Source organism: Sander lucioperca, chromosome 4 (genome assembly GCF_008315115.2).
Source record: "Sander lucioperca isolate FBNREF2018 chromosome 4, SLUC_FBN_1.2, whole genome shotgun sequence".
NCBI lineage: Eukaryota > Metazoa > Chordata > Actinopteri > Perciformes > Percidae > Sander > Sander lucioperca.
In genome coordinates this window covers 35,693,738-35,706,237 of record NC_050176.1, presented here as the reverse complement: position 1 = coordinate 35,706,237, position 12,500 = coordinate 35,693,738, and the positions used below count along the sequence as shown (strand labels likewise).

At 43.1% G+C, this 12,500-nt stretch overlaps 1 protein-coding gene across 1 annotated transcript in view; it reads right to left on the bottom strand.

Annotated features, from left to right (window-relative positions):
• The window catches only part of LOC116058462 (G protein-coupled receptor 137Ba-like), a 24,318-nt gene that overhangs the window by 9,058 nt on the left and 2,760 nt on the right, over positions 1-12,500 (bottom strand). The window contains exon 2 of the mRNA XM_031311289.2: positions 3,752-3,801. Within this exon, the coding sequence (XP_031167149.1) occupies positions 3,752-3,801 (50 nt within the window). The remainder of the gene's footprint in view (positions 1-3,751; positions 3,802-12,500) is intronic.

The following is a 12,500-nucleotide window of genomic DNA, read 5'->3' as shown; positions in this document are numbered from 1 at the left end:
CTATGGATGATGTCAAATCTTATTTTAGACGTAAAAAAAATCCCCGTAAAACTTGTGGACCTGATGCTATCAGCTGCAGGACACTAAAGGTGTGTGCTGATCAGCTGGCACAGCCCTTCCACAGGTTGTTTCAGCTGTCACTAGATACTGGTGTTGTTCCCAGTTTATGGAAAAAAAATCCCTAATAGTGCCTGTGCCTAAAAACAACAGACCTAAGGAACTCAATGATCTGCGCCCTGTTGCCCTTACATCTACAGTTATGAAATGTTTTGAAAAAATAATTTTAAAAACAACTTCTTCATGAGGTTTCACCTCTTTTAGACCAAAATCAATCTGCTTATCGGGCAGATAAAATTGGTGCATTTGGGAGGAAATCCCCAATTGATCTCTCATTATAACTTCTTGACGGACCGCAGTCAGCAAGTCAGATTTAACTCATGTATATCATTCTTAAAGCAGCCATATTATGCTCATTTTCAGGTTCATAATTGTATTTTAAGGTTGTACCAGAATAGGTTTACGTGGTTTAATGTTCAGAAAACACCATATTGTTGTTGTACTGCACCGCTCTCTCTCACTGCTGCAGATCCTCTTTTCACCTGGTCTCTGTTTTAGGTACAGAGTGAGACCTCTTTTCTTCTTCTTCTTCTGTACTATCTTTGATTGCACTTGCACATGCCCAGTAGCTCAGATGTAGATCATGTCAGCTAGCTAGCTCCATAGACAGTAAAAGAAAGGCTGTTTCTACAACTTGGGTCAGTTACAAGGCAGGATTAGCTGGGAGACTTCTAAATGAGGGCGCACATGGAAGTAGTTCTTTTGTAGATTATGGTGAACTTGTGTGTGTTGTAGCAGTGCTTTGCTATTGAGAACGAGGTAGCATGCTAGCGTTAGCATTAGCGTTAGCATGCTAACGCTACGAGCTAATGGTTGCGGTTAGCCGTGCAGATTTTGACCAGCTCACCCAGAGACTGAAGGCAGGACACATTCAGAAACTGTATCTCACTCTAAACAGCATGGATGGATTTTTTTCAAAGTTTGTATGCGTGTGGAAGCACCAGAGACACAACATAACACCCCAAATCCCAGAAAAAGTGATTTTTTCATAATATGGACACTTTAAAAACTGTAAACACAGGGGCACCACAAGGGTGCGTTCTGTCACCTATGTTATACACATTGTACACCAATAACTGTCAAGCCTCCTCTTCAGCCCACACTTATTTTAAATATGCTGATGACACAGCACTGGTTGGCTTTTTAAAATCTGACATTTCTTCTGTGAATGAATTCCAGAGGGAATTACAGGGTTTCACTCAGTGGTGTTCTGATAATTTTCTTGAAATAAATGTGAAGAAAACAAAAGAGATGGTCATAGATTTTTAATAAAAATAGCAAAAATAGAATTACAGCCCCCCCTCTAAGATCAATGGTGAACTAGTAGAGAGAGTCTCAACCTACAAATATTTGGGAGTTGAAATTGACTCTAAATTAACTTTTAATGAATGTGCACTGAATAAAACTAAGAAAATGCACCAGCGGATGTTTTTCATTAGGAAACTAAACACTTTTAGATTAGACAGACACACCCTTGTAATGTTTTATAAAAGTATCCTCCAGAGTGTTCTGTCCTTTGGCCTTATCTGTGTGTTTGGTAACATGCATATAAGGATCACTACACCGCTCCTCCGCTCTCTTCACTGGTTACCAATTGCGGCCCACATCCGCTTCAAGACACTAGTACTGACGTACAGGGCCACGAACGGATCAGCACCCGCTTACATCCAGAACATGGTCAAACCATGTACCCCAACCCGCCCACTTCGTTCTGCATCAGCCAACCTGCTGGCTGCCCCCTCACAGCGAGGGAGAACTAATCACTCAACGAAATCCCGACTGTTCACTGTCCTGGCTCCCAAATGGTGGAACGAGCTCCCCATCGACATCAGGATGGCCGAAAGCCTACACATCTTCCACCGAAGGCTAAAAACACATCTCTTCTGACTACACCTCGGATAAAAAAAAAAATAAATAAATAATTCTTGAACCTGCACTTTCATATGTCTCTTTTGGCGCTTTTCCATCACACGGTACCTGCTCGCCTCGACTCTCCTCGCCTTTTTTGGTTTTCCATTACGAGAAAAAGTACCTGGTACCTGCTAACAGGTACTTTATTTAGTACCTCCTCAGTCCAGGTTCCCAGCGAGCTGAGGCGAGCCGAAAAGGCGGGGGTGTCCTGAACAAACAAACCCGCCATTTTTAAACAGTTTAGCCAGCTGTGTTTTTTTTGTTACTTCCAGCTTCTTTAGAAACTAAATGTGTCTTCTGGCAACAACACACCTTCCACGTTCTGTGTGTGTGTCGCGTTAGGTCACAGTAGTTTACTGCGGCGCCACTTGTTTCAGTTCTGCGGAGGCTCCGGCAGAGCTTTCGCCGTATCCTACGTACACACACACATGCTGGCTCCACGCACACACCAGCGCACAAATGTATACATCAGGCCACATATTACACAGGCTACAGAGAAAGCTCTGCGTGGAGCCTCCACAGAACTGTAAAACAAGCTCAAGTGGCCTGATCTTTATACTTGTGCGCTGGTGTGTGCGTCAAGCCGGCAAGATGACCAGCCACGCTGAGGCGGGACTAAAATCTGCAATGGAAAACGGACGCACAGTGTGTCGAGGCGAGTCGAGGCGAGTAGAGTCGAGGCGAGTCGAGCAGGTACCATGTAATGGAAAAATGCCATTTGTAGCTTTGCTTATTTAAAGCTAACGTATTTGCACTTACTACTTGTTGTCTGGAGTTTAAACCTTCACAGTTGAAAGCACTTAATTGTAAGTCGCTTTGGATAAAAGCGTCAGCTAAATGACATGTAATGTCATGTAATGTAACATGTAAAGGACCAAAAGAGATTGCAGCGAATGATCAAGATGGCCGGTAGGATCATCGGTATCGACCAGGTGTCGGCAGCTCAGTTGTACAATCAGCTTATCTTAAAAAAGACTGACCAAATCCTTAATGACCCTACTCACCCTCTTCACCATAAATTTATGAGAAGCAATACGTCAACTGGTAGAATTTTACAACAGAGAATTAGAACAGAAAGGTGCAATAAATAATTTGTGCCTACAGCGATCAGACTGTATAATGTCCAAGCACATCGCAGGCACTTTAATCCCGCACTGGCACTTTAACTGGATGGTAGATTTTGATAACTACTCCTAGTTATTATTTTAAAAATTTCTAGCTACCTGATGATAATCTTATAGTCCTTTTCTTTTCCATCCATCCATCCACCTTCGTCCGCTTATCCGGTGTCGGGTCGCGGGGGCAACAGCTCCAGCAGGGGACCCCAAACTTCCCTTTCCCGAGCCACATTAACCAGCTCCGACTGGGGGATCTCGAGGCGTTCCCAGGCCAGGGTGGAGATATAATCCCTCCACCTAGTCCTGGTCTTCCCCGAGTCCTTTTCTTTTCGTATCGTAAATGTCACATGTCAGATGTCGGATTGTCTTTGTTATTTTTGTAGTATTGTTTATTTGTTTGTATTGTTATTGTTGACTTCTGTCATTGTCATTTCTGTAGTATTGTTATTCTCTTCTCTATACACGCTTCTTGGCTTGTCTGTGGTGTCTATATGTTTAGAGAATATGTTGTGACGAGGACGCGTAATGAATGACCACATGAATTTCCCCTTGTGGGATAATAAAGTTTACCTTGACTTTGAGAATGAGCTGGTTGGAGAGGTTACCTGTATTTGAGCAGGGCAGGTGTGTACTTGGACTTGGCCTTGAAGTAAACCTGTGGGGGGGGGGGGGAATAAAAGACTGGTTACACACTTACACGTTTAGATCTGTAGAGACTGGTTGTAGTTTTATTGATGACGGTACTTTAACAGTGATTGATAGATGTCTGTACTCATTCATCTGTATTTTGTGATGGAACAACATCCAACCTGATGATGGTTAACTAACCATCATGATGATGATGATGGTTAGCTAACCCTAACCCTAACCCTAACCCTAACCCTATAGGACTTTGTCCCTCCCGTTGACCTCAGGTCTAATCTGACCCATTTTCAAAAAAGTTTCTATATCAGAAATGTGGGTTTTCTTTCAACCAAATTTTAAAACAAAATAACGTGGATGGTTCCATAGAACGCTCTTCACACGTTAAATAAATGATCAGTTCACTACTTTCATTGAATTTGGGTAATTTATTCAATTTTATAGCATGTAAAGAAAAACTGATAATAGTACGTTGAGAAATGTAGGAAAAAAATGTCAAAAAAGCACAGAAAAATATTGACAGAAAAAATATTGACCAGAACGTTGGAATTTTCGTCTCCATCGTTTGGTGTAAGGTCATAAATCTCAGTCCCAGTCAGTCTTCTGGACGTTTAGACAAAATCAACCGTGTTTGACATTATCCTAAGTTTGAAGTCTTGGTAGTGAAGTTAAATCACGTGAACATTATCAACAACCAATGGGTGCTCTCCCTCCATGATATTAATAATGCACGCATGCATGTTGCTTCCTCTAAATTTCAGGTTGTGGTCGATTAGCGGGGCCTAGCCTTGGTTGTTTGATAAATTGATCAACATTGACTGTGATTGGTGGTTTGCTGTGCGTGCAGACCTGCATGTCATGCACTAGCAACAAACGGTGTATCCAAGAACACTTAAACCAGTGTAAATTACGTTATATCAGACACAGAGCGCTGTTGTAGTATTAGTCGGCCGGTAACGATCATGTAAAAGGAGAACAGTGAAAGCTTACTTTTCTATCAAGCAGCAAAAAAGTTTTAGCGTTAACATCGCAACGTCCTGTGATGTGACTATCGCGCATGCGCACATCGCGACGTAGACGATGAAACAAAATATCGTGCAGCCCTAATCTGCATGTACGGCAGAGCAGAACATCTGCAAACTTTCCCTTTAAGTTACATTTTTCAAAACGAATCTAGTTGTTGTCTTGCAATGTGTGACCCTGCCAGATCCCCAGTCATCACATATTATGTCGTTAACATTAGATGTGAGATGGTGTCAGACTTTAGTCTGTTCAAAGTAGGGTCAAAGTCTTCTAGTGCAGTGGTTCCCAACCTGGGGTCCGGGGACCCCTCAGGGGGGCGGCAAAGATCACAGGGGGGGGCGCAAGTCTTTATCTGGTTTGAGGTTGAGGTAAAAAAAAATATTTGCACATGTTAAACAAATTATGATCAGCTTTTCTTAGACATAAGTAGGGGGGGCGCCAAGGAAAAAAGGTTGGGAACCACTGTTCTAGTGGATGGTAGGCATTAGGTATTGTGCCCCTCTACAGAGTTGGAGAAACAATCAGCCAATCACAGCTCTGTCAGTGGGATTAAAAATGAGGAAACCAGCTTCTTACACCATCAATCCTCCACACCGCACGACAATATAGGTAGTTTATCCCTGCCCCCCCCCCAATTTATACCAACTGGCTCTGGCTATGATTCTCACTTAGGGTGTGAGAGGTTCCGGTGGAGCCCTTGACAATCAAACTGTGTACGTCTCCACACAGTTTTTTGAAACTTTGCCAGTTACGAAGATCCATGTCCAACAAATTCTCCCTTCAGAAAATCCAATAATAGATATATGTGCAGTTTATATGTTTCAGTATAATGGATTGGTGGCTCAATCCCTGGCTCTGCAGTCCCTGTTTAAGTGTCCTTGGGCAAGACCCAGAAATGGAAGTATTTGGATAAAAGCATCAGCTAAAATGATATGTAGTGATCAACAGGAGCGTTTCATAACTTGGCGCCCCCTAGCAGTGCCAGGAAATACGTCCTCATATCTAACTTCACTTCTAGTTACGCGTGTGACGCAGAACGTGTCGAAGCTCCGTTAATAATGAAAACTGATTAAGACCCCAGTCTCCTGGGTGGTAAGTCCTGTGCTTGTTGACTTCCTGCAAGTGCTCCCATCATAACTACTATGGCCGCTAGAGGGCGCCGCCGCCAGAAACGTAAACATGACTCGTAATAGCTGCTTGGAAAAAAACGACTTATTTGGGCGTTTTTCGGGGGACAGTCTCCAGGTTTGAGGTTCATAGAATACGTCCAGAAAGTGTAGAAATTAGGGCTGGGTAGGCTAACGTTAGCTGCTGTAGAGTGTAGCGTTAACTAGCTAGCAGTAGGCTAACGTTAGCTGCTGTTGAGTGTAGCGTTAACTAGCTAGCGGTAGGCTAACGTTAGCTGCTGTTGAGTGTAGTGTTAACTAGCTAGCGGTAGGCTAACGTTAGCTGCTGTCGAGTATAGTGTTAACTAGCTAGCGGTATTCTAACGTTAGCTGCTGTCGAGTATAGTGTTAACCAAGGGGGTAAGCGTCTCCCCACAACCCGTAGATCCTATGGCGCCATTTTGATGCTAATAAGCCATCACCTCCCGTTAGCATCCCATTGACTGCCATTCATTTTGACGTCACTTTGACAGAGAATAACTTTACATCTGAAGAGTTTAAAGACTATTTGTCCATTGTTTATTTCTAAAGAAACACGACAATGTATAAAAGGCTCCATTACCTTGTACCTCACGTTATGGCTCCGTAGCAGACGTTTTTATAAAAATAGGCTAACGATTGGGTCATAACCACGAGACTTACTGTCTCATAGTAGAGGAATTACCGTATAGTACAGGAGAAGCTCTCAGGCAGTTTGGACTTCCATTAGCTGTTTAAGTTTAATTACTAATGTTAACTATCATTTTAGTGATCAATAATTAGCCTGTGTCTATGTTATCTCCTTACATATACCTACGCTCTCCGTCTCTGCTAGATTGGGAATGATTGAGATTTCTCTTGGCACAGCTACCAGAAGACTTCCAACTTTCAGACAGGTTGCTCACGTCACATCTACGTCTTCAAGCTCAGTTGGAGGCTGCTCAGTAACGCTCAGCCATCACCGGGAAAGATCTTCTAATATCCTTCACTGGTCTCCGTCCACAGACACGGGATCTGGTGGTCCACTCTTATATACTGTCTATAGTGTTAACTATCTAGCGGTAGGCTAACGTTAGCTGCTGTTGAGTATAGTGTTAACTATCTAGCGGTAGGCTAACGTTAGCTGCTGTTGAGTATAGTGTTAACTAGCGTCCCGTGCAGCGGTGTTTGTGTTGCCTGTATCGTCTGTTTCAGAGCATCAGAGAGAAGAGCAGACATATCAGTGGCTCCAGATTTCGGTAGCCAGGGTTGGCAGGAAGAAGATTTTTACAAGTAAATGTTCCAGTTAATGATCCAGGCAGCACATTCTCGTCTCCCTCCTTCATTTTACAGTCCAATGGAGGCTAGAACGGCTCCGGGTCAAACATCAATATGGAATGGATTAATCTGCGTAATTTTTTTTTAACGCGTTATTTTTTCTCTGATTAATTAATCGAAATTAATTGAAGTTATTTTGACAGCCCTATTCAAAACCATTAATGATGGCTGCATTCCCCTTAGGAGAGGCCCTGGTATTGAGCATGCTGACTCACTGAAATAGCTCACTGGGACACTTGATGGAAGTGAGCCATTGTTAAGGTGTGCTTTTCCTACTATGACAAGTCAAAAATGTCTGCTGTGAAAAAAGTCCATTGTGTGTGCACCCATAATGTTGAAATGTGTCCCTTTGGTGCCACCGTAGTTCTTTTGCACAAGGGCAAGATGAGCTTTTAAAAGGTAGCTGGTGGGTGTGAACGGCACACAGCTGTGTTTGGTTTCTACAGGATTTTATCTGAGATTTTGTGTTTCGTTCATGAACTTTTGAGAACTTGACGCCCGTTTCCATGACGGAAGAAAGGACAATATCGTATATTGTTTTCAAGTTTCATTATTTGTCACATGCATAGTCATACACTTAGAACAAGCAGTGACATGAATTCCTGACTCCACTCCAACTGTGCTATCACATAATGAATTACTAATTAAAAACATGAATAAATAAAAAGCTAGAGATAAAAGATATACCACCCAGACTACCCCTACTCATAAATATGATAAACCTTGTACTACTAAAGTACTCACTAAAGTAGATCGAGGGCTTAAAGTGCAAAGTACATTGTGCAGTTCATGAGGGAGGTGCATGTCATGTTTAGATTCAGGAGCCTAACAGCTTGTGGATAACAACTCCTCCTGAGTCTTTCTGTATTAGCCATGATGCTCCTGAATCGCTTGCCTGATTTCAGCAGCTGAAATAGGCGAGCCCAGCGAGGTACAATGTGTTTTCATTCATAGTAATTCAGAAAGTTGTTTGCATGTATGTATGTACAGTCTATTTTGCTTGTTTGTCATCCTAAATGTTTGTTCACGTAATGAAGTTTGTATCCGTGAAAACAAACGTGTGAAATGTTTCTTGTGTCTTTGTTTTCAGTACAGTTTTCACGGTGCTAAGGTGACGATGGGTTAAACGAATGCTGAACGTCATGCTGGTCTGGCACACTAAATAAAAGACACCTTACGCATCAGCCGAGACTCAAGCGCTGCTACACTTTCTATTAGTACTTTTACTGCAGTAAAGGATCTGAGTACTTCCTCCAGTCCTGCAGCACATTTAATGGATCAGTCCCTCCTTTCCTCTGACCGAAGCTGCCGTCCTCGTTACGGAAACAAGACACTGTGGTGTTTGGTTGGAAAAAATAACCTGCGTCATCTCAGCTCATCTCTAAAGAGGCTCACTTCTATTGTGCGTCTTGACTTTGGAGTCTATTTCTGAATGCGCCAGCTGCTGCGCCAGGATGAATGGATGAAGAGGAGAGGCAGCTGCAAAACTCAAGTCACTCCAACGCCGTACGATTTATCGAACAATGGGATGCTTGACGCGTTTGTTGCAAAATTAACCCAAAACAAAGACGCTCAAATTGTCTGAATGACTCAGGTGGTAGAGTGGGTCGCCCATCGCGGGGTCAGCCATATGATCCCACAGCCCTATATGTTCCCATAGCCATATGTTCCCACAGCTCTATGTTCCCACAGCCCTGTGTTCCCACAGCCCTATGTTCCCACAGCCCTGTGTTCCCACAGCCCTATGTTCCCACAGCCATGTGTTCCCACAGCTCTATGTTCCCACAGCCCTGTGTTCCCACAGCCATATATGTTCCCACAGCTCTATGTTCCCACAGCCCTATGTTCCCACTGCCCTATGTTCCCAATGCCCTGTGTTCCCACATCCATATGTTCCCACAGCCATATGTTCCCACAGCTCTATGTTCCCACAGCCATATGTTCCCACAGCTCTATGTTCCCACAGCCCAATGTTCCCACTGCCCAATGGTCCCACAGTCCTTTGGTCCCACAGCCCTATGTTCCCACATTTCTAGGACATTTTCAAAATTAGGTCTTGTGTTCCTACATTTCCCTTCAATTTAAGCCCTATCCTCCCACAACATGTTTTAGGGTTAGGGGTTAAGGGGATAAAATCTGATACAAATTTATGAAAAAGGAAATGTGGGAACATAGGGCTGTGGGAACATAGAGCTGTAGGAACATAGGCACGCTCCCAGCCATCGCTTGTAGGTCTGTTGGTTTGATTCTCCTCCTAAACACGGAGAGGATTCAAATTGCTATTTTTTTCCCCCTCTAAATTCTTATCATTTTGGATCTGGTGATTTTCGTTTGGTGCTGGCCAAAACCTCTTTTGGGTGGCGCCAAAACTTCCTCTCTGTAGGAAAAGCCCCTGCTTAAAGGAGCTACGCTTCTCTTATTACATGACAATATCCTGCTAGAACTTCCAGTATTATTTTTTTTTTTACCCGTAAGTCCGAACCATCCAAAAAATGCTTTCACGGTAGAAACGAACAGTACCGTGGTTTAGTTTGATCCAGGATAAGGTTACCTCTTTCTGTCGGGCGGGAGGTTTTACACCTGTAACTTTGGTTCAGATCTAATCTCGCATTGCCAGACCTTCCTCCACAGCGCTGCGGAGGAGGGTCTGTCTAGTCTGCACAGCATTATGGGATGGGAGAACAACGTGCTCTGGTTTCTTGGCATTTCTTTAAACCAATCACAATCATCTTGGGCGGTGCTAAGCGCCGGACGGAGCCACGGTGCCTCTGCTAAATAGTCTCAGGAAGGAACTTGTTTTGGTGGAACCATAGACGGTAAAGGAATGGACACAGCGACGCCATAAATTTCTACGGAGACCAGTGACGTCTCTTTCCCGGTGATGGCTGAGCGTTACTGAGCAGCCTCCAACTGAGCTTGAAGACGTAGATGTGACGTGAGCAACCTGTCTGAAAGTTGGAAGTCTTCTGGTAGCTGTGCCAAGAGAAATCTCAATCATTCCCAATCTAGCAGAGACGGAGAGCGTAGGTATATGTAAGGAGATAACATAGACACAGGCTAATTATTGATCACTAAAATGATAGTTAACATTAGTAATTAAACTTAAACAGCTAATGGAAGTCCAAACTGCCTGAGAGCTTCTCCTGTACTATACGGTAATTCCTCTACTGTGAGACAGTAAGTCTCGTGGTTATGACCCAATCGTTAGCCTATTTTTATAAAAACGTCTGCTACGGAGCCATAACGTGAGCTACAAGGTAATGGAGCCTTTTATACATTGTCGTGTTTCTTTAGAAATAAACAACGGACAAATAGAGTCTTTAAACTCTTCAGATGTAAAGTTATTCTCTGTCAAAGTGACGTCAAAATGAATGGCAGTCAATGGGATGCTAACGGGAGGTGATGGCTTGGTAGCCTAGAGTCTCCCCATAAGAGGGACGCTTTTCTAGGGTTGCAAAATTCCGGGAATTTTCAAAGTTGGAATTTTTCAATGGGAATAAACGGGAATTAACGGCAATTAATGGGAATTAATGCGAATAAACTGAATATTTTTAATATGGCTTGTTATAATACTGTTAGTCTATAACAGGGAACTTAAATGTAGTTGAAAAAAACCCATCTTGCAGCATAATATTGGTTAAAACAACCTGATTTAATGCAACGTCAGTTGAATGTCCTCCCTATGTTCGTCAATGACATGCACGCACGCAGTAATCAGCATAGGCTACGACATAGTGGCCAATATTTAGTTTTTAAAATTAAATCCCATTAATTCCCGTTAATTTCCATTAATTCCCATGAAAGTTTCCAAATTGGAATGTTTCCAAAATTCCCCAGCTAAACTTTCCATGGAAAGTTTCCAGAAATTTAACGGAAAATTTCCGCCCCTTTTGCAACCCTACGTTAGTTCGCTAGAACATCTGTGTCCTGTATTTTGTCCCCCGCTGCTGCAACAGTGACTTTCCCCGTTGTGGGCTTAAAGCGCAACTCTCGCCAAAATGCAACCTAGGGTCTTTTTGTGAATGTATCCGAGTCAAACTTTCGTTTAAAAGCATATTTAGGACGGAAGCGCCACTTTTAAGATTGACCGTATTCTCGTTTTTGGGTCAAATGGCCTTTTGAATGGGAGTGCTAGGGGCACTTTGATGCTAGCCTCAAAATATCTATTTTTAAACCACTAAGAAGGCTCGACACAACATGAGATAAAGAGAGAGAAAGTATAACCAGGAGCTCTACACCTTAACTCCACCGGTGACCACGGGATATCCTAAATCTGAGGCTACTTGTTTTGATATCGACTCGTTTTGACTGCCGAGGTGGTAGCGGCCGGAAACAACAAGAGCTACGGTGAGTTGTTCACAACCTTTTATTGAATAAATTACGAATTAAATTTGGCGGTATGGCTGTGTTCAGAGGAGTGGAGCAGCAACATTAGGGGACGCTCACTCAGTTTAAGACTGGGAGAGCTAAACTATTCCCCCATATGAAGAGCGCCAACGATGACGTAGAAGCCTACGCCATGTTCTACACGACAAGGCGGAGCTGGGGAGGAGGTGGGTTACATAGATGCGAGCAGCAAGCAGTTAGGAGCAAACTAAAGCGGCTTTAAAGCGTTAACTATCGCCAAAATGCAACCTAGGGTCTTTTTGTGAATGTACCCGAGTCAAACTTTCGTTTAAAAGCATATTTAGGACGGGAGCGCCACTTTTAAGATTGACCGTATTCTCGTTTTTTGGTCAAATGGCCTTTTGAATGGGAGTGCTAGGGACACTTTGATGCTAGCCTCAAAATATCTATTTTTAAACCACTAATGCTGCCGCTATCTACACCGGTGACCACGGGATATCCTAAATCTGAGGCTACTTGTTTTGATATCGACTGGTTTTGACTGCCGAGGTGGTAGCGGCCGGAAACAACAAGAGCTACGGTGAGTTGTTGAAAACCTTTCTTTTTAGTAAACTCTGTGAACACAACCAATGTTGTCAAGTCTTCCGTTAAGGTGTAGAGCTCCTGGTGATACTTGGAGCAAAGTCTCATGTTGTGTCGAGCCTCCTTAGTGGTTTAAAAATAGATATTTTGAGGCTAGCATCAAAGTGTCCCTAGCTCTCCCATTCAAAAGGCCATTTGACCCAAAAACGAGAATACGGTCAATCTTAAAAGTGGCGATTGCGTCCTAAATATGCTTTTAAAACCACGTGTGTCAAACTCGAGGCCCGAGGGCCAAATC